The sequence below is a fragment of the Phodopus roborovskii genome, unplaced genomic scaffold (genome assembly GCF_943737965.1).
Source record: "Phodopus roborovskii unplaced genomic scaffold, PHOROB, whole genome shotgun sequence".
In the NCBI taxonomy this organism is placed as follows: domain Eukaryota; kingdom Metazoa; phylum Chordata; class Mammalia; order Rodentia; family Cricetidae; genus Phodopus; species Phodopus roborovskii.
In genome coordinates this window covers 8,832,849-8,856,135 of record NW_026126480.1, presented here as the reverse complement: position 1 = coordinate 8,856,135, position 23,287 = coordinate 8,832,849, and the positions used below count along the sequence as shown (strand labels likewise).

The following is a 23,287-nucleotide window of genomic DNA, read 5'->3' as shown; positions in this document are numbered from 1 at the left end:
AGAGATGTGGCATGACTCATTTTATTGAGTCCCTCATCAGAGCTATGTACAGAGGTGTGGCAGAGCCAGGAGCTGAGGTGGAGCTTAGCTTTGGATCTTCCACTAGCACAGGCTTCTCAAGTCCATGCAAGCTTTCTGTACAGGAGAAGCCATGCCGAGAACCCAGTGCAGGTCCCACAGTGTCTCAGAGCTTAAGCAGCAGGCTCAGCACGTCACCAGGAGGACACCCAGGGGACATGTTCCTGCAGGCACGGAGCAGGCTGGCATGAATGGGGCACTCCCTAAACAGCACAGCTACAGGCAACTGACAAACCGTAGCCCTAATCGGATGCCATATGGGCCGGTCATGAAAGGCTGAGCAAGTAACATTTTCCTTGGTAGAAATATTATTTATATCTGCGGTTGATTAAAAGAACTCACGCCAGGGGAAGGCCCATAAGCATACATATAAAATCACACAATTGAATGAGATCGCAGCAGCTTCCTGCCTAGAAACAAAAGCAGTAGCGCAGGCCAAGAAATGTCTTTTTTTTTTTTTTTTTTTTTTTTTTTTCCCTCACTCTTGCTGTTCCTAGCTCTAGCATGTGACTGGACTTTTTCATGTGGAAAAGCCACCATACCCCTTTTGGAGTATGTTTAAGAATGTACCCTCTAATATATGTGCATAAGTGGTGCATGCTTGTGTATGTGATGCTTGTGGAAGTGAGGGTGAGGTTGGATCTTCCATGCTCCCCTCTTGTTTTTTTCAGACAGGGTCTGTCACTGAACCTGGAACTTGACATTTCAGGTAGGATGGCTGGCCAGCAATCTCTGGGCAGCTGCTTGTCTTTGTTTCCTATGCACTTGAGTTCCAGCTGTGTGACTCTCTGCCCAGCTTTTTGTGTATGTTCTGGGGGGTTGGAACTGAGGTGTTCCCACTTCTGCAGCAAGCACTTTACTGACTGAGCCATGACACCCACACCTCTAAAGAGATGACCCCTGGAATGCTGCTTTGTCATGATGCCCTCCCTGGGTGTAGAATACTTCCTTCTTGCCTTTCATTTCTCCTAGGTCCTTGTGCCCCTGAGAGGACTTGCTCATGGGGTACAGTGGGAAGAATCTCTCATGGCTCTGGAGACTTTTGGTCTCCACCCACCCTTACAGCTGCTCCTGGAGCTAGCACTGCACGTTCACTGTTCATCTGTTGTAGAGTCTTCCCAAATCAAGAGCTTTGAACTCCAGCCACTGTGTGAACTCCAGAATGACTTCAAAATGCCAACAGACACTTCCTCCTGGAAGTCTTACTACCTTGTATCTTTTCCTTACTCTTTCTCTGCTCAAGGTGAAGCCACCACCTTCCTCCTACCCTCTTGTCCTGCTTTTAGATCCTCATCCCAGTGACATGGCCACTATCCACCCAGGCATCCACAGACAGGAGACTGCTTCAACCTCACACCCGTCTCTATCCAAGCTATGTTGATTCCTCATTCCCACAGTCTCATCACTTCTCATTTTTTCCCTTAAGATAGGGACCCCTTGGCACAGAAGTCCTCAACACAGACACATGATCAGTGACTTCTGGGTCCTCTGTGCTGACTCACAGTGCAAGCTGTGCACACTCAAAGCATCACTGTATTGGAAGACATTCCGGAGAAATGATTATAACTTTTCTTTCTGGAAACTGTGTTGGTTCAATGCCCTGACCAGAGTGGAGAACACAGTGCCATCTTTTGCTGACTCCTGATGGATCCTACCATGCCTCATGTGAACTCTCTTCTCTGAGCCTTCTTTCTTTCACTGGCCTAGTTAACTGTCTCTCCTCTTTAAAGCTTGCTTCCCACCAGGCAGTGGGGATAGACACCCTTAATCCTAGCATTCAGGAGGCAGAGGCAGGTGGATCTCTGTGAGTTCAAAGCCAGCCTGGTCTACAGAGTTCCAGGACAGCCAGGGCTCTACAGGGAAACCCCAAACAAAACAAAACAAAGGGCACATTTCTGCTACTCATGGCCTGGATTCTCCTGCCCAAGAACACCTCTCTCTGTCTCCCTTAGCACCCTTGCCACATAGTTTTGGTCAAGCTTATCATAACTACATTCATAGCTCAGTAGACAGCATGTTCTATTCATTTCTATCATTCTAGCACTGGACCTGGCGCAGAGTGGGTCTCAGTGAGAAAATGTTCAAATGGATGACACAAATGTCAAATAAAGAACGTGTGGACATGTGGCCTGGGTGCAGCAATGGTTAGTAAAGCCTTCCATCAGCTCTGAGGGCAAACAGTGTCAAAGCCCTTCAGCTCACGTGGAGACCACAGGGTCAAAAGAGCTGACTGCAAAGTGGGTATTGATCCAAGATTTCCCCAAGATCTTTGATTTTTTACTCTTTCCATCTATCACACAGTGGGAGCAACCCTCAGACAGCAGTTTTGTCAGTGTGGGTACCAGAGGCTGCTTTTTTTGCCTCTTTTGCAAACACATTAGAACCTCCAGGGCCTACCCATTCTCTCAGGCTCACACCCAGACATGACTCAGTCTCCCCTCAAGAGCTGTTGCTGGAGCTGATCCCCATGGACTCACCCTCCATCAAAGGGATTCTCCCCAGGGATGACATGTGTGCTGTCCCTGCCCACGAGGAACTTGATACGGTCGTAGAAGGAGTGCAGGTTCTGCTGGGATACAGGGGCCTGTGTCTCTTGGATGATGTCCAGAGGGTCCGGAGAGCCTAGGCATAGTGGGTTGACATGACAGAGGGGCTGGAGGCAGCAGTCAGGGTCCATGCAGTCCACCAAGCCATCTGCAAGGGTGACAGAGCATATGGTTAACACAGCTATGTTCAATCAGCCATCTTTGCCTATCTTTCCCTCATAGGCAAACTTCAAACGTAGACAGAAGCCAAGGCTTTTTTTCTGAGCACAGGAAGATCCAGGTACTTCAGATGCTTCTGGCACCATCCTTTCAGTCTAATAAGTGATCCAGATAAGTAAGCATATGGTGTGTGCATTGTTTTTCCTCTTCTAAAGAGATAGTGGGAAGAAGTTAAGGGAAAGCTCAGAGGAGAGAGAATGCATGGCCATCAGAGAAGCTTAGCTAAAATGTTGGCATTTAGGGAACGCAGCAAAGGATGAGGCTGTGACTTTGGGTGGGGCAGCTGTGCTGGGCCATTTAGTCCATGTTAGTGAGCTGCAATTTTGCTATCAGGCAATAGGTACTCCTAAAAGCTTGAAATAGAAGGTGACTTTATTTGAGGTACACCGTTAAATCTCACAGGCCAGATGGGAAGAGTGGTGGTGCTGAGGCTACACCAGTGAGAAATAAAAGCAGCTTGGGTTAGAGCGGTGCACTGATGGAGAATGAACAGTAGATGCTTTTGAGAGACTTAGAGGGTAAAATCTAAGACCTGGTGACCACCTGGCTCTGGGAGAGGAAGAAGAAGGGATGGTAAGGCCCTGTACCTGTAGCATCTCCCTCAGCTGAAGGCTCAGAGGCCTTCAGAGGCACTTCAGCTCTGCCTTCTGTGAGTTGTGATTTGCATGGAGTTCTCGTTAACACATGGATGGGTAGCTTCAGGACCTCTAAACTATTATGGCTCTCTAACTTTCCAAAAATGCAAAGAAAGAGATTACCCCGGGTTATAGATTTTTGGCCTCATTATCGCAAAGTACTTTTATAGTTCCCACATAACAGTTTAGGATGGGTAACAAACCCGAAGATCAGAAGACAGTGAGTACAATATGGGCAAGGAAAAGCCCTGAGTCACATCTGTGTATATTAGAGGCAGAGATGACATGTGTACTGCCTGGGTTCAAATCCTGGCTTGACTGTTGATGAGCTGTGTGACACAGGAAAACTTTCTTACCACACCAGGTGTGTTTTGGTCACATCTATTTAAAAATGACCATAAATGAATAAACAACAAGCCAAATAAACAATCAATAAATGAAGCAGGAGATAACCTGTGATGCTAGTCTGTAAAGGCCAGAAAACAGTATCTTCACGCTACCATATGCAGCAGTATGATCTGATGGTAGGCTCATGAGGCATGGGGACTGAAGTTCATGTCTCAGTGCTGTTTGTAAGGGTGACCCAAGACCACTCGTCAAGTTCAATCTCTCTGAATACTGTGTCCTTACCAATAATGTAGGAGTAAAGCTGGCACATCCATCTCACCTCTGTTTCCCTAGAGTTTAGAGTGTAGAATCTGCACCCAAAGGGCATGGCATACACACGGGCTAGCCTTGGGTCCTCACCCTCTTACTGGCTGAGTCGCCTCAGGCCTACCCTTCTATGATGTGTTCAATGGCAGAATGAGCAGTGTTTAGAGAATATATCTTTAGTTAAATGGCCAAGCCTCCTGGTTGACCCCAATCCCAGTTTCCCAGGCCCCCTTAAGTAAATTAGGGACAAACATCCCTGGCAATATTCCCTTTTTTGTTTTTGTTGTTTGTTTTTTTTTTTTTCTCTCCCATTTTCTGTATAGTACCCAAGAGCCTGTGGCCTTCCAGAAAGTAGGACAGTGACAGAGTCTGGATTCTAGAGCTAGACAACTGGGGATCACATGTTAGCTATGAATCTTCCCATTGTATGACAAGTCACTTAAACTGTCTGGTCTCAGATTCCTACATCTTTCTCTCTTTTTAAAATCACTACATTTTCTTCAAATGTTTGTGTTTGTGTGTGTGTGTGTGTGTGTGTGTGTGTGTGTGTGTGTGTGTATAATAAGCACATGCCACAGTGTGCATGTAGAGCTAAGGGAACAACCATGGAATCTCTCCTTCCACCCCATGAGTCCTAATGGTCATGTCCAGGTTGTTAGGATAGGTGACAAGTCCCTTCACCCACTGAGGCATTTTACTTATCCAACTTCCCATGTTTCTTATGCAGATAGTAAGATGCCATGTAAGTTTCCATTCTACAATAAACTATGTATCCTTACATCCCCAAATCCAGCACAATATTAGATAGATACACAGTAGGTGCTTAACAAAGGGTAGTTTCCCCTTTGACCCTGAACCTAGAACATGGTTTACTAAAACAAGGGACTATTTACCTGGGAAAACCATCCTGTATCCCTCTCTCCAGTATTATTTCAAGTGGTAACCCTAGCTTGTCTTCAAGCTTCCAGGTCCCACTGCCTAGCAAAGCACCCACCCTCTCCTGCCATCAGTGGGTTTCATCACACATTTTTCTGCTGCCCCCATCAGACGTCTCTTAAACACATAATTACAGCCCAAGCAGAGGGTTATTTGCATTCTGCTATTGATGTTAGCACGGTGTCTTCAGCGGCTGTATCCATAACTCTGTAGAGACACTCCATTACTCAATCCCGGCGAGCAGGGATGTTGACCATTAAATCAGCTAGCACAGCTGAAGGGCCGTGAAAAGTCATGGCTAATTTGAAATTTTATTAGCTCTTGCCTACTCTTGTTTGCCAGCAAAGTAGTCCCTAGAAGCCAGTCTTTTACCTCTTATAAACCCTCTGCTTTGTGGCAACCTGGGAGGGACTGTTTCCTGTCAGGGAGGGATGTCTACTCTCTTGCCCTGAGGAAGATGAACCAGGAATAGGGTGGTTCTCTCCGACAACTGTATTAGGTTGATGATGATGACAAATGACAGTCATGTCAGGCCCTGCATTGTACTACGTACTTTATAAGGACTAATGGCCTTAGTTCCTATCCCTCCTGTGAGGTAGCCCCTGTCATCACTGTCAGTTCAGAGAGAAGGAACCACAGGTAAGAAGGGATAAAGTTTACGGTCATAAAGGTAGTTTGTAAAGAAGTTGAGAGGGGATTTGAACACAGTTCTTTCTGACATATGGAATGTTCTTTGAGTCATCCTGGAGAGGCTCATGGGAATAGTTTTGTATGTGGAAAATAGGAACTTAGGAATCCTACTGAAACAATACCATACCATGCCATGCTTAGCACTCAAGATGATTTCTCTCCAGCCAGATGGCCACACCCTATCTGTACATGAGTGTGTGAGTCTGTACAAGTTGCTTAATGTCTCCAATCTCAGTTTCTTTAGTTATGTAAAACAACAAAGAAAGATGCTTCATTCTTTAGACTCATAAATCTGTTCCCATTGCCTGTATGAGGCTTTCTTTGGGTGTCTTGTGACAATGAAACAGATTGTCTAGAAAAGTTGTAACCTGACCGTCTCCAAGCCCAGGATACAGTACGTTCGCTCTACAGTGAACCATATGCCATACCTTAGGCATTTTATTTAGGATTTCATCTTGTGTGAATTCTGGAAACTTCTCTTATAAACTGGGAATGCTCCTTTCTTTATTTCTCTTTAGCCCTTTCTTCAGGATACTAATAAAAGTTTAAAGGGCTCTCTCCTATTTCATGCCTCTCAACCTCTGCATTTCTATCTTTTTATTTGTGTCTCATTCTAATATATTTCCTCAGACTTCTATTCTACTTCTCTTATTTTCCCTTCATTTGTGTCTGGTCTTCTATTTAATTTGTCCCTTGGGTCATTAATTTAAAGGACCATACTTTAAGATTTGTAGATGGTCTCTTTGGGGCTTTTCAAAATCTGCCTGTTATTTTTTTTTCCTTCCTGGTAGTATCTTGTTCCATCCTTATGGTTTTATTCGTCAGTTATCTCTGTAGTCATATGAAAACTTATTTATGGTATAGTCTCTCTTGGATTACATCCTTGCGAATGGTAATCCTCTTGTATGCTATAGTTGTTAACTCCAGGCTGTAGTCAGTCACTTTCCGCCCATTCTAGAATTCTCACTAGGTATCTCACATGATTGGTTAACCCTCTAGCATGATTTCTGGTGACTTCTGCCTGCCACACCAGAGTACCACTTATGCAGGATGGCTTTGGGGGTGGATATTTTTTAGCTTGGCATCAGTACTCTGGTATATAAGATTATGACAGGACCTTTATTCTGTGAGCTCTGTCTCTCACAGATGCTCCTTTCCGCACCCTAGCTCCATGCTACCCCCTGTGCTCTAGTAGGCACATGTTTTAGAGCCTCTGCGGGCTCCAGGTTTCTATGTGGTATCAGGGCGGTGCCCACTGTGAGCATACCCTGTCAGTATGAGTGTGTCACGGCTTGTGTGCCTGCTGCCCTGACTTTCAGTTTCATGTTATTTCTGAGTACCAGAGCTCCCCTGCTCCCCCTTTCTCATTCACTGAGTTTTAAAAGAAAGTTGTTATATCTTGTGGTCAACAGGGTGCTATGATGACCCCCTTAGGCATTTTGTTGGAAATAAATGTCCCAGCAAAAGCTCTGAGCTTGCTGTATCACAGAGAGGGGCTTGAGAAGTTCCTATGTCAGAACCAGCCAAAGGCAGTTACTGTGACTTCAGAGGACAGGTACTTCCATTCAGTGAGCATCCTGGCAACCAGTTGCTATTCGATCAAGCATTGTTCTCTTCCTATGCACACGTTCCAGGCAGGATTCCAGGTACAGTGTGATCTCTGAGGGCTGAACTGGATAAAGCCAGCCATGGTGACACATGTAAGTTAAGAGCTCTCAGGGCCCTTTCGAACTAGTGTTTAGGAAGAGGAGATGCCACATAAACCACACTCTTACCAGAAACTTTGGGACTGTTGAATTGCCCACTGTGTGCATGGTGGGTTAATGATTGATGCCAGGCCAGAAATTACATTTGATATATGTTGTCTGAGTGGTAAATGCGGGCAGCTCCTCTGCCATCATATTTAAATGAGACACATATTTTGACATGAATGGGACCCACAAACTTCACTCTCAAAGCTGCATTATATAAGCCCAGCATTTGTGCAAAACCTTTGTTTTCAAAATAGTGTACAGCAGCCTGTAACACTATGCATGTCAGCTCCATAGTATGTATATATGTGTTCATGTGTGTATGCAAGTATGTGTATATGTGCTCTTGTGCATGTATATGTATGCATAAATGTGTATATGTACATGTGTGTTTGTGTATGTATATGCATGTATGTGTGTATTGGTGTATGTGTGTATAGGTATGTGTGTGTGCTTGTGTATGCATATGCATGTATGTTTGTATGTATGTGTATATGTATGTGTGAATGTATGTGTATATATGCATATGTGTTTGTGCTCCCTCACAATTAAAATTTCTTAGGCACAGATGATAAATTTTAGAAAATATATATGATAAAGAAAAGTACTTTGGACAGAAGGGAGAATTCTGGGGAAGAAACAACCAATCTGTAATTTGGGAGCACCGCTGGTTTGGAGGTACTTATATTTTCTGGGTACCTCATGACTCATTTACTATATATTACAAATATATTGGGATTTATAAACTGTCTATGTTTCATATATTTAACATTTTCATTTTGAGGTCCTCATTTTATCACAGAAGGAAAAGCTCAATGTCCTCCAATTTTTCAGCAAAATTCTCCTAACTTAAGAACTTAACTTTTGGGAAGGAAATTTTTTTTTCTCCAGAAATGTCTCTTTCTTTGAGTTTCTGAAACCTCACATTCTTCTATGATGACAGCCTGGAGGAATGAAAGAAAATGTGGGCTCCTGGAGCATAAAGGGGCATGGCAGTGCCGCGTCAGGAACGACCTCAGATGGCGAGGGGAGGGCAAGCAAAGGAAAGGTGTGGCTAGCGGACAAGTGGAATAAGGGTAAGGAGTGGGGAAGGCCAGGGTCTCCGGGATAGCATATTGAACTTTCTGAAGGGGAACTTCTCAACTTGAGACTCCGGTACTCAAATACTGTGCACACTCCCACCTGCGGGCCTGTGCCACCTCATCTCAATCCCCTTCAGGGCCTGTCCTGCAGGTAGGTATCAGATGATCTGCAGAACTGGGAGAGGGAGACATTTAGGCTGGAAGCTGTCACTTTGCTGGGGACATCATAGGACTGAGCAGCAATGTGCTCACAAAAGCTCCTGGTTGGAAGATCTCCAGCTTCTTGGGGTTGTCCGACATCAGTGGTTGTAAAGGAGGGAGTTAGTAAGTGAAGGCTTGGTGTCTTCCCCATGCAGGGACTATACCTGGAGCTTTACGGTCAGGGGCTGCGGCATGGAAATGGGTAAAGTCTTCTTTGGGAACATATCCTAAGGACTTGGTAAGAAATGGCTTCCCCTTTGCTATGTGACCCCAACAATTGTTCTCTCTGAATGGTCACTTGGTAATAAGTCTCTTTCTCTCCCTCCAGCATCCTCTTTGGTAAGAATGAATAAAGGAGCCTGCATAAGAGTAATGGCTGAGGTTTTTTTTTTTTTTTTTTTCCCATCTTTACACATGAGGGTATTGGTTTGGGGTTGAGAGGGAGTGATTTTCCTCTGTGTACTCTGCTAGTGAAATGCTGGAGCTGGGAATTCAGTCCCTCATCTTCTTCCATATATGAATGTTAGCCATTTCTCAGCCTTCGTCTCTCTCTCTCTCTCATTCTCTCTCTCTCTCTCTCTCTCTCTCTCTCTCTCTCTCTCTCTCTCTCTCTCTCTCTCTGGTTTTCTGGTTTTTTGAAACAGGGTTTCTCTGTATTGCTTTGGAGCCTGTCCTGGAACTAGCTCTGTAGACCAGGCTGGCTTAGGAACTCACAGAGATCTGCTGCCTGCCTCTGCCTCCCAAGTGCTTGGATTAAAGGTGTGCACCCCCACAACCCAGCTCACAATTTACATCAGTGCTTTAGGTGTTCTGGTTCCCCTCACCTGTGTCCCATAGGGACAGGAACTGATCAGTCCTCTCATTGGAAGAAGGGCTGCTCAGGGGGTAGTGGAGATCCCAAATTGAGAACCCACCTCAGTCCAGGGAGGGATAGAGGCTAGAGGAGAGACTCCTTAAATGCAGACCAGGACTGCTTCGAAGAAGCAGTTTTACTGTGGCTGTTCCAGCTTTTCTTAAACTGGTGATTGTAAGTCAAGGAAGAGCCCATTGCTCTCTCTGGCAGCTTCATCAGCCACCTCATCTGCTAGTGTCTGCAGTCTGGTCATAGAACTATCTTACAGCAAGCTGTGAGCAGCCCTGGGGGAGGCCCAGGGGAGGGAGGGTAGGGCGCACCTCCCCTTTCTGTACACATCCCAGAGAAGTTTTTGTCATTTGCTATAATGAATTCCGTGCCTTCTTTCAAAAGGGCTTGTGAAATCTTTATCTGCTCCTTGGAACACAAGATTTTTAAAGGTCAATTTCTCTCTTGTCTCTTATCACGAGAAATGAGTGGTTTAGAGATAGTCTGGAGGGTGACCAGATTCTAGGGCTTTGTGTGAGCGCACCATTCCCACAGTGGGAGACAGGGTGGGGCGGGAGAAGGAAGGACAGAGAGCTTTGTTTGCAGTTTTCTTGAAATTTCTCCTTCTGGGCTGCATCTGTCAGCTGGGGTATTGCCACTCATGATTGTCTTTCATGGGGTCAGGAACATCGGAAGATATTATGATACCTTGAAGCCGATACAGGAAGCTTTATCAAAAAGAATCTGGCTGTTTAAATTCCAGTGGAGTTTTTATTCCGGCATCTTCTTTGCAGAAACAGTTCCTGTCTAGTCTAGCTCTCCCGCTGGTCCACTGCATGAGGCTGCATAACTGTTTTCAGTTCTCTGAGACTCATGTCCTTGTATGTAAATGGCTCTGCCTACAAGTTTGTTAGGGGAGCTTTGAAAATGAGGCAGATGTGGACTTTCCATTCTATTCTATGTGATTGTTTGCAATGGATGTTTTTTAAAGACCAGGTCTGACTCAGAAACCCATGTGGCCTTGAGCTTGTGATCCTCTTTCCTCGGTCTCCCCAAGTGTTAGAATTATTGGTGTTAATTATTATACCCAGCTTGGAATGTGGATTTTAATAAAGAAAGCAAAAACAATCAAAACCCACCAATATACACAAAATATACTATACCTTTGTGTGAAAAGTACAGTATAAAACCTCACAGGGAGCAAAGTTAAAATGAAAATTGTGTATAAATATATATATATATATATATATTAAACGTGATGCTCTGTTATTTCGGGCAGAGAGCTGACACTTGCAAATGGCAAGTTGAGCAGCTCACTCGTGGTCACACGGTCAGCATGAGGAAGAACTGGGGGATGTGATTTTCATCTTTGTATTAGAGTGTCTCATCATAGGCACTTTACAGCTATAACCTGTGGCTTTTATTGTGGAGACACCCTAGGTAATGCCACCCAGCACAGGTGGACCACAGTTCCACCTGAGGCACTTTACAGCTATAACCCATGGCTTTTACTGTGACTCTGCAGTGGAGACATCCTGAGGAAATGTCACCTGGCACAGGTGGGCCACAGTTTCACCGTCTTTGAAGTGGATGTGGGCATTTTATGGGTGGTCACTGTATCTCATGTGAGAAGATGTGTGCGGTTGCATTTCATGAAGGGATTCACACAAAGTAAGATAGGATAAAGCAGTTGTCATCAGCATCCGAGATGCACAGAGGAACTGGTGCTGAGAGAGTGTTGGAGCCCCAGTGCTTGCCCCTCTGGGCCTTCTCAGCACCCAGTTCCCTGAAGTAAAATCTGAGGGCATTTGAAACACACTGAGCAATCCTACAGAGACTTGGGAGACCAGCCGATCCCTAGTCATGTTCGGATGCTTTCTGGTTTTCAATTCAGATCACCAACAATCATATGTGAAGACAAAACAAGCCAATAAAGCTGCTCCCAACTCAACTCAACCATACTGTGTGTGTGTGTGTGTGTGTGTGTGTGTGTGTGTGTGTGCGCGCGCGTTTTGTCTCACAGATTAAAAACACTGCAATAGCATTCTTAATGAACTTTAGAATTCAACTTGAATTTGAAAAAGATTGCTTTAAGCCTAGAAAGTTGGGGAAATAAAAGGAGGCAATGAAGTTCTCAGCTTGAAGGGCCATGGTGGTTGACAAAGGAGCCAGGTCTGAGGTCCAGGTATAGGGAAAGGCTCTAATGCAGCCAGGCCTCAAGGACACTGGAAGACTGCTGCTAGCCAGTGGTGTGACCTGGCTAGAACAATAGCTAAGTCCTTGTGTCCTTCTCTAAGGAGAGGGTTAGGAACATCAATATCACTGTCCTCATAGAGTCGCTGCATAAGTGCACCGCTGAGCTACAAGCTGACAAATGATGAGTTCTTTCATGGTCTAGAAGGCTCTGTGACATTTCGCAGAGCCTCTACAGACCTGGGTAGACACTTCCCACATTTCAAGGAGGAAGAGAGTCTCTCTGGGTGAAGGAGGAGTGTTCTACATGCACTAGCTCAGCTACAGCCTGGAGTCCTAGTCTGGATCAAGCTATTGGTTTTCTGTGTGACTATGACATATATGAGGTCACATCCCTCTCTGGTTTCCCATTTCCTTGTCTACACCATGCCAGGGGAGGAGGAGAAGGAAGGAGATGGAGTTTCTTCTATCCCTGTTGTTCAACATTAAACTCTGCTAATTTCTCCTCCAAGCCCCCGAGTCATTTAAACCACTCAGCAGGCCTCTTGAGTACTCTCTCTACCCTGGTGAATTACTTTCTGGTGTTATGCTGCATCCCTTGCCTTGGCTGACATGATTTAGTCCTTCCGTTAGATTTAGTCATTTGGCTAACAGTTTCTTTCAAATGACTGTGAGCTTCCTGAGGGAGACTGGGCCATGCTCACTGGTCCTTAGATCCCCTCAGAAAAGAGTGTGGTGCCTTGTCAACAGCAAGAGCCAAGAGTATGCATGCTTGGATGAAGGGGAAATAGTGCCATGCTAAATATGGCTTATGCTTGTGTACCCTGCACAGTGGTCCTACTTTTCCTTCTACTGAACTGTCTCTGCTTGAGCAAGAGCAACAGATAAAAAGGCACTGAGGATAATATTTGCCCCCTTTGAACCTGTAGTTCATTTCACCCATGCCACTTTACAAATAAGGGACCCTCTGGAGCTTCCTCTGGACTCTCCCTATGGATAGAAAGGCCACTGAACTTAGAGTCTACCAAAGTGAGGCATTTTCTCACTTCACAGTTGAGAACCAGATGCCAAAGACTTGTCCTCCTGAGATGGTTGTATTTCCAGTCATGATGGCTTGTGATCTTCCTGGGGAAGCTATGCCTCTGCTTCCTCTGAGGTATTTGCCAATATCAGCTGAATGGTTGGATGCTCTTCTGAGGCAGAGGGAAACCACAGTCTCACAGTTACCTTTATTTCCTCTCTCTCTGGATCTTACACTTTGCAAGAGCAGAGACTCTCAGGTTTATTTCTGAAGCCCTAGGAGCCAGGGCCTGACACAGTGCACATGCTCAGCGAACATTTATGGAGCAAACGAATGAATGAACAGCATAGCTTTTGACGGCATTGCCATGAAGTACGTACAAAACTCATTTTGCTTTATAATATGCTTCAAAAATGTATGAAGTATATTCTCCCACAATTGGAAATTTTTTTTCTGGTTGCTCTTTTTTGCTTTTTGCTAGCTCATTGCTCAGAGCAGCTGGAGAAGGCTCCATTTCCCTAGGGTCTGGATCATTTCCTATGGCAGGCGGTTCGGGGCTACTGTGGGCCCAGGTCCTCTGTGAAAACTTGTTATTTCAGTGTTGGTTGTCTCTGAAGCATAGCAACCAGGGCATAAACTCTGGTGCTGCATTTTATGGAGAGGAACGAACAAACCTTGATCTGTAGCCTGTTCTTGCCTAAGTGTGTGTGTGTGTGTGTGTGTGTGTGTGTGTGTGTGTTGTGCGCACGCGTGCACATGCGTGCATCTACGTGTTTTCTGAACATCACAAAGACACTTACTTAGTTCCTTAGCTGCCCAGATGTTCCACAGCTGTGTGAAAGCTTGGGCTAAGTAAGACCCTGGACTCTGAGGAAGGAAATGATTCCCCAATGCGGCTTTTCCTATTTTTTTCATGAATGTTACTGTTTATCACTGGCCTTGCAACCACACAGAAAAAATGCAGAGGGATGCTGAGGGCATCATATAGAAAACAGAGGGACATCTCTTTCCCACAGATGGAGTCTGATTGCTCTTTCTCTTACCTGAAGACAAGGATGCTTGATATCCTTTCTCACTTTGCCCTACCTTTTTCTATGTAATCTCTTGAGAACAAATGCCCCTTCCCTCACATAAAACTCTTTCCTGCTCTAGTATCACCTTCCTGATAAATATTTTTCCATAACACTGCAACTACACTTAGCACAATCCATTAACACTCAACCCTGTGGCTTTCTCCTTCCCTGTGTCTCTGGAGGATGGACAGGACTTCAGCATCTCTGTGCCTTGGGTAAGCCCCAGTCCTCCAAAAGAGCCTCTGTGTGTTTGGGCAACTGAATGACGGGTGATCTTTCCAAGTTTCAGCTAGAGTAAGGGACATATGAACACTGTGGGATTTCAGGGGGACACACACCTCTGCTCAGGGATCAAGGCCCAACCCCATGGGCATATCACTCATAATTATTCTCATAGTTCTAGTCTAGAGTTGTCTGCATGTCTGCTTTCAGGATTTGGGCGGTGAAAAGAATGACTGTAGGGAAGTCCGGAAAAACATCAATGCTCTAAAATCATTCTAGGATCCCAGAGCCAATGCAGCCAAATGAATCAGAGTGAACACAATATTACACACTTGGTCTTTTAATCCTTATGGGGTTTGAGACTGTAGGAACATTGTAGGTAGGAAATTTCCAAAAGGTAGGATTTGCCAAGTTCCTAGTTCACCAATTTCTAACATTGTGCAGAACACAAGGAAGTTTTTTCTTGGTTTACATCAAAGGGAGCTGCATAATATGTCAGCTGCCAGTGTTACAAATAAAAGCTTTCTTTGTTTTCATATCTGTCTTCTTCATTTTTCCAGTAACTCCCTGAGGTTGCAAGAAGCAGATTCTTCCAGATAGGAATGTGGAGTATACTATGGAGTATATTATGCAAGTTTACACAATAGAGAAATGGAAGCTGATTTTACAGTTAAAGACTTAAATAACCTTCATGGGCAAACTGCCTGATTATATAATTGGGAAGATAAGGCTCAGAGACACCCAGTACCTTGCCTATGGAAGCCTAAGGTAGGGTTAAGGTCAGAGTTGGAATTAACATGGATTTTCACCCTGAGTTAATATTCCATAAGACTAACCCCTCTTCCCTTGGCTGTCTAACACTTGAAAAAAATGAAAAGCAAAGACAGATATTATTACAGGGATTATTATAGGGATGGGAGAGTGTGAGAGAAATGTATCTCTTGGTGTTCTTGAGAAGGGTTACCTCCAGAATCAGAAGAGAGACCTTGATCTAAGGGAGTGAACTTCCTCCCCTGGAGGAGCATCCTTCATGGTTTCTGGGATACAGAAGAAGGCTGCTTCTTCAAGCCCTGGCCAAGTAAGTATTCCACCATGGGGCTAGCTGAGGATGCTTCTGCATGCCTTCTCTCCATTGACCAATTGATGTCAATTAATTTCACTTACATTCACTTATTTTAATAAATCAAAATGTACTAACTAGCAAATTCACCCATTCTTTTGGTCACCTGCATGGTCTTGTATGTCCCAAAGTCTCAAAGTCCCCTCACTATGGATTAGGATGTTGGTATCCTGCTAACCCAGCAATGCCCACCCTTCTCTCTCTGTCTCCTATCTCTGGAGTGGCCCAGGGTCCACATGTGCCAGATTCCTACCTCCATCGTTGTCTTTGCTGTCTCCACAGGCGGTTTCCATGGATGTGTCACAGCCAGCTCCTCTCCATCCCAGCTGGCAGACACAATGCCACCCATTCAGATCCAGGGTACATCTGCCATTTCCATTGCACAAGCCAGGACAGCCCTCTGCAAGAGAAAGCAGAAAGTCAAGGGCTGGTACCCAACAGCAACTACTACCTCTGCACTCATGCTGTACCTACTGCCTACGTGATGCTTTCACATCTATCAGTTTCAACATCTGGGGAGGCAGGTATCACAAATAATCTTCACTTCACAGAGAAGACAGCAGAGACTCAGAGAAGTCAAAAGCAGCAGAGGCAGGGCTGGAACCCAGAGCATCTCCATCTCCACTTCCCCATTTCACAAGTGATCAGGATTTTAGAGACACAGTAGTGGAACAAGCCTGCTAGAGCCTGATCAGGGAGGTCTCCCATCTGCCCTCAGCCCTGTGCTTGGCCACCTTGTCTCTTCCCTACAACTCACAGAGATCCTCCTGCCTCTGCCTTCTGGGTGTTGGGATTAAAGGCATGTGCTACCACACTTGGCCTTGAGCTGTTTTGCTGTATTTTTTTTTTTTCTTTTTTTCAGTTCTTGTAGCTAGGCCAACTTTACACCTGTAAATTTGGCTGTAAACTAAATATTCTGCCATGGAACCAGGGAAAACAAACTTACTACCATTTGTGGGGTTTGTTTTCACTTTTTTTGGAAACAGTGTCTTATATAGCCCACATTGACTTCACACTCACTGTGCAGTTGAGGATGGCCCTTAACTTCTGATCTTCCTGATTTTGCCTTCCAAGTCCTGGGATTACAGGTGTGCACCGCCATGTCTGGCTTATGTGTTGGTGGGGATTAAGGCCCAAGCTTCATGAATGCTAGGTGAGCACTATGTCAGCTGAGCTATCCATATCTGTGACTCATCATTTTTAAAAGGGACGACAAATGTGAATGTGACCGTTTAACACAAAACCTGGCACACATATCAAAGACTTTTGAAAATGCATATTAAAATTAACACACAAAGATTAAATTCCACTATGGTTCAATATTCATTTCCACTTCAGATAGTCATTGCCGATGCCAACCAGTCAACACAGTCAGTCACTGTCCTTTCCATTTGAAGGAAGGAAGACTGGTTGTATGTGTCCTCAGAATTCAGTGGGGATCACACAGAAAGTTTAGAGCATGTGTGTGAGGTTATCAGCATGGCCATCCTCAAAACTGATCAAGAGGAAAGCAGTAAAACGGTGCCAGGAGCACCAGGTGACATTCAGGTGACTGCTCTGTGTTCTGACTAAGCCACCATGATCAGTCACCCAGAGTAATCTCAGCAAGCAGAGCCTCTCTGGTCTTTCAATTAGTCTCAGTTAAATTTTGTTCATCTAGACGGGGACTGCTCTTAATTAAACTACTTATATTGGAGTTAATCTTAGAGGAAGAAGTTGAAAGCTTTAAAAATATTAAGAGGCCCTTTTATTTTGCTGTAAGATAGATACAGCATCTCCTAAGATGCAGAGAGGACTCGTTATATTTGTGAGCACAAACTTGGGAGTCACACCAAACACCAGCTCTATGACCCTTGGACATGGGATTCAGCATGTCATTAAATTTTTTGAACCCCAATATTCTTAATTATAATTTGGGGCATTGGGGGGCTCAACATGATAACAAATCTGTTATAATCATTGGGCTCTTCCACTGTAGTGCCAACTCAAGCATATCTTGTTTGTGAGGCATGAGCATAATACATTCCAATAAAACTTTATTTACAAAAATTTGTGATGAGGTAGACTTGGTCTGCCTCAGGACAGCTATGACAATGATAACTGCCATCTACTCAGGGTCTACCATGGCTGGCCCCTAGGCTAGGAGCTTTGCATAGATTATTCCTCAAGGATATGACTTTGAAGCTGGAGAGATGGCTCAGTGTGTAAAACACTTGCTGTGCAGTTTGGATCCCTAGAACCGACACAGAGCCAGACACAGTAATCTCATTGCATCTACTTAAAGATGGGAGGCTGAGACAGGAGAATCCCCAGAACTCAAAAGCCAGCTAGCCCGGTGCATACAGTGGTGAACAAAAGACTCTGTCCTAAATAGGATGGAAGGTGAGGATCAACACCCCAGGTTATCCTCTGGCCTCTGCAAGCATGTTATGGCTTGCATATACCCACATTAACATACAAAATCTGACTTTGTGTGTGAGAACACACACATGCTTAAAAAATAATTTTCAAGATTTTCAGAGACAATCCAACTTCACACCATTAGTCTCAACTTTTTAATTGAAAACCAAAATATGTTTTGTAATTATGAGGAATGTGAAGCTTGGAAAACTTCAACTCATGCCTTAATATGGTCAATGGACTTTCTGTTTTGGGGAATATTATCAAATTAACTCTGAACTTCAGTTTTCATGTCTGTAGATATGAAAGAGACCCCGAGAAGATTAAATGGCATGATATTTGCCAGTTGCTGAGCTCAGTAGCCATGAGAGCTGGGTGTTCAGCACTATAAGAGGGCATTTAGTATATAAGAGCCACTAATAATAGATTGCTTTTCACTTTGTATAACCTTACTACCTGTACTGCTCTAAACTGTATCAATGTTTATGGCTCATAAATACCAACTTCTGTGAAGAGAAAAGGCACCATAATGACATGGCCATAGGGTTACCATGCCATGCAATTGGTTTTGATGTAACATGGGCAATGTCATGAATCCCAATAAATCCATCATCACCTCACACTTCCATAGCAGACTGTCCCTTCTTGTGGCAATTACTCTGGTTATTGATTAACTTTGCAATGAGTTTAATGCTCTTACTCCCTTTATTAGAATGTGTACTCCAGAAAGACAATTTGGGGCTTCATCTAGTGCCTTCACCCAGCAGGCAATCACCATGCATTTGCTGAAATGAATCAATAGATCAGAGAGAAATGGGTTCTGCTTCTTCCCTTCTGACTGGTAGGGGTTGTTAAAGCTACCTTCCTGTCTTAGCCTCAGTTTCCTGGTGTATAACATGAATGATCCATTAGGTACTTCTAGAAAAACTGACTCAATGAAGAAGGTCAGAACATCAGATTCGATCAATTGATTCATAACTCAACACATTTTATGCCTAACTTACTGGATGCCAGAGGGAGATATTGTTTGCCTTCATTTCTTGTTCTTTGATTCTATACCTATATATGTCTCTGGAAGGACTTCAATTTAAATTTATTTGTTTATTTATTTATTTATTGGAACACTTTTACAATATAGCCCAGACTGGCCTTAAGCTTGTGATCCCCTCCTAACTCAGCCTTTAAAGTTCTGGGATCACAAGTTTGTGTCACCCACATCTGTTGGGTCTTAATATTTTAAACACTTGTCCTCATAGGGACCTCTGTGAAGGACTGGTTGTAAGGGATCTTTAAACAGAAGCTTCAGGGACTGGATGTGAGGCTCAGTTGGTAGACTGCTTGCCTAGCATGCATGATGCCCTGAGTTTGGTCATTAGCCAGGTCAACCTAGGCTAATGACCCCAACTCAAACAATGACAACAACCAACAAAAACAATAAAGCCTCTGTTGTCGAGTAAGTTCAGAAAACACTTCCGTTTTTATATTAGTCACATGGATGTTAATAACCTTATTAAAGAAACCTTGGCCGGGAGGTGGTAACACACACCTTTAATTCCAGAACCCCAGAGGCAGAGACAGGAGGATTTCTGTGAGTTTGAGGCCAGCCTGGTCTACAGAGCCAGTGCCAGGACAGGCTCTAAAGCTACATAGGTCAATCCTGTCTCGAAAAACAAAAATCCAACCAGCTAAACAAACAAAACCCCTTGTTTAATTTTGAGTGTTTTTCATCTTGGCCTTGGAACTCTTTTTTCCCCCATATTGCTAAAATAGTGTCTTCCACGGCACCCGCCTTTTGGGTTCTTGTGAATCCCTCTGGTTGACTACTGTAGACATTTAGTGCTGCTCAAAGGCACCCAGGGGAGAGGAACACTTAATATGGGACCTCATGGACACTTTATCCACTGTCAGTTTCTTCAGATGAACCAAGTCCCACCCTGAGGATCTGCTTTGTCCCTTTGGTTTCAGAGGAAACTCAGAGTACTTGTGAGTAGAACAGGTTCACTTTCTTCTGGTGCCCATCACACCCCTATTAGCCAGTAGGAGGAAGCCTCCTCCAGCGTGACTTGCTGACTTTCTTAAAGCAATATGCCCATCCTTCCCCATGGCAGAAGCTCATTAATTCCACAAACCCTGAAACCATCAATAATTCAGAGAGTTTGAGTGACATTAACAATCCCCTATGGAAGGACTCACACCAGGCATTTGATGGAGCCAAAATAATGTAGTTTTAAGATTTAGAGAAGGGCTAAGCTTTTCAAAAGAAACGATGCCCTTTAAATGACAAGGGACCACTTCATCTCAATATCCCCCTTGCAGCTGGCCAGCATCAGGTATGGCCAGGAGCCATTCAGAATCTTGCAGAGTAGTAAGCAGCTAGGCAGCATGCCTCCCACCTGTCAAATGCCCTTCTCCCTGTGTTTTGTTCTCATGGTTCTGGTCTTTGCCTTCACTTCCCTGCACAAGATCAACATCTTTTCTTGCCTAGATGACAGTGCAAGTATAACTGCCCTTCTTGTTCCTGATATTCTTCCCCAATTCCTTTTTTACAAAATGGCCTAATGGGAGCCTTCTCAATCACAGATCCACAATCTGAAAGCCCCTTGCCTTATTTGGTGAGGTCTCCAACCCACTGCCACCATCACACCCTTATCACATCATACCCCTGTCACACTTGTTGGAATTATTTGCTTCTGAGTCTTCTCTGAGAGACAGTAGACACTCTGCAAAGAGAGCAATTTCTACATTTGTACATGTGTGGCATCTACATTTCCTGACAGTTTAGGAGACTACACACGTGAATATTATTTACATACTCTCTAAAAATGCAATTGAAAAGAGAACAAAAGTGAATTTTTTTTGAACTACAAAATACCTGCTCTTCTTTGACAAGTCTTAAGCAGGATTCTGCATCTCCAAAGTATATTTGAAAATCTAGCCAGATGGGGTTTGGTTCATAACCAGATTTTTGCTAGGAAGCATTTGTCTTTTAAAGCAAGTTCTGATTCACTGACCTAATGATAGGGTTTTCTGAACTAAAGGTCAGAGCAGGTAACTTGAGAAAGGATGCAAATTACTTTTCAGGAAGGACATGGTTGGCATATGTGATTTGGATGTGAAATATTGGGAATTATGAGACATTCTTGGTGACTTATGGTGACAGGATAAAAAAATGTTGGAAGTCTGTGTATGACCAGAAAGTCCAAAGCTTTGACTTTACTACTTCCCAGAAGTGTAACCTGGGTGAGCCACTAAAGTCCCTCAAATTCAGCTTCCTTTTTCAACCAAATGGATGGTGTTAAATCTGTTTCCTTTGAAAATTAAAATTAACAGGACTCAAGAATCATGTTTGCAAAGAACTTCACACAGTAAGGAGCAGCCCACTAAATAATGATTCCATTATGAATTTAGTCTACACTCTGATGGTGATGGTGTATTGAATGCTTGTCCCAGGAGGACACTGACATACATCTATTTCCCGCTGGTATGATTTTGTTCTTAGCAAAGGCCAGTGAATTAAAGTCAAGGAACCTTACTTCCTATCCTGGTTGGGTCCTAGTAATACATTTGTTGTATTGGCAAGCCTGAACCAGCTGAAAAGCATTTAGTCCATTATTGGTCCCTGTTGTTTGAATGTAAACCGTCCCCCATAGACTCATATTTGAACATGTGTTTCCCAGCTGTTTGGGAAGGTGGTGGAACCTCATTGGAGGAAAGTGGATTGCTGGAGCAGACTTTGAGGTTTTTTTGAGTTTGGCAGTACTTCCTGTCTTCCCTTTGCTTCCTGACTGCTGATGTAGTGGGGCCAGCAGCCTCATGTTCCTGCTGCTGCATTTTCCACCATGATGGACAGTGTGCCTTCAAACTGTAAGCTGAAATAAACTCTCCCTTAGGTGGCTCCTTCTCGGGTATTTATTCATAGCAACCCTAAACATAGTAATATAGTTCCCTAAACCTTTTCCTCAATTTTTAAAAAAGTTTCTATTCTCTCTTACAGAAGGCCAATTTATCCTTCTCCATTACAATCTCTATTAATCTAGCTCTCAGAGTCCTTCAAATCAAAAGAAAGATTAAGAATACAATTTAAATCTACCCAACAACATTCCTACCCATGTACGCGTGCTTGGTAATCATTGCTTCATGTCATCCTCCTGTTGTCTTTGTGAGGCAGACCTACCACCATGCTCATTTTACAGATAGATATGCAATAATGAAATAACTCGCCCCAAGGTACCCTGGCTATCAAGTGTGATCTGATTACAGAATATATGTTCCTAACCAACGAACACATGTTTTATGCCGGATGTTATGCTTAGACCCAAGGATTACAAGCTATGGCAAGATATTTTTCCTTAGGAAGTGCTGGGTCTTCTAAATGTTTCAATCCAAGCCTTATTCTTATAGTTATGGGGTCTTTGTGGAGATAGACATCACCTAAGTAAAAGTTTCAAATACTCTAAGTCGCTTTGCCGTTAGGGGATACTCTTCAAAGAACAAACTTACCAAAGCCAGGCCTTCTCTGTAAAGAAAAACAGACAGCAAGCAACAGACCACCCACTCCCCAAGGCTGCCATCTATGTCTCGTTTCCAGGGCCTGCCATGTGTACCTAGCACACCCTGGGTGCTCCACGTGTGGCTGTTGGATGAAGGAACACAACAGTAATGGAATGCAGTCCTCAATATTGTTTTTTCTTGCTCTTGAGCCTCTTCCTTTTTCAGGCCACCCAGGCTGGTTCCCAGTATCTGAATTCTGATGGGCCAGAGGCCGTGAGGAATGGATGGGGTGACATGAGATGGGGTGGAAAGGCTGGAAGGTATGGGGGTAGGGTACAGGGGTGACGGAAGGGTAACAACACAATGGTAATGTCACAGACAGATCTAAGTGACTTGGGCAAAGAACAACATTCTAGGCCTATTAACCACTCTGTGACCCCAAGACCACCCTCATTTGGTAATGGATACTGTGACAAAGCTGGGGATGTGGCAGCATATAGACACTGTCATGCTAATGATATGTATATACATTTTTATATGCACATTTCTTTTATGCTCACACACAAACACAGACACAAAGACAACAGGAAAATAGAGGAAGACCATACCTTTAACTACCCTATCCAGATAGTGAGCTTGGGAGATAAAAGACAGGACATTTAAGGTAGGACCGAGGAAGTGCAATACTGCCTGCCATGTAACCATGCCAAGTGTTAAGAAGACACTAGGGAAGGGTAGGGATTCAGGGTGGTGCCCAATGTTTGGGACAGGCCTCTGCCATGGTGGGAAAAAGAAAATCAATAGACACAAAAACAAAAACAAAAAACCAAAGACACAATGACATGGCTAGAAGGAAGGAGAGCAAGCACATTCTCCATGAAGACTAAAGGAATGGTCAACTCATTCTGGGATTCAGGCATTTGAAAATGTGATCATATAAACAGAAGACATATGGAGAAGGGGAATAGAAGAAACGAGTCTGGGAAGCTGCACAAGTGGCCATAGTCCTGCTCTGCCATTAAGGTTCATGAAATATTACAACTAACTCTTGGTCTACCCAGAGTAATGGCCAGCCTCCCTCAAGAGGAAGCAGCTATACTGACATATTATCTGGGCAGACAAGAAATTAGAGGT

General features: G+C 44.0%; 1 protein-coding gene across 1 annotated transcript in view; it reads right to left on the bottom strand.

Moving 5' to 3' along the window:
- The window catches only part of Tenm4 (teneurin transmembrane protein 4), a 701,768-nt gene that overhangs the window by 77,971 nt on the left and 600,510 nt on the right, over positions 1-23,287 (bottom strand). Inside the window, exons 16-18 of the mRNA XM_051192264.1 lie at positions 22,762-22,788; positions 15,516-15,662; positions 2,556-2,772 (exon numbers count right to left, since the gene is read on the bottom strand). Coding sequence (XP_051048221.1) covers positions 2,556-2,772; positions 15,516-15,662; positions 22,762-22,788 — 391 coding nt within the window. The remainder of the gene's footprint in view (positions 1-2,555; positions 2,773-15,515; positions 15,663-22,761; positions 22,789-23,287) is intronic.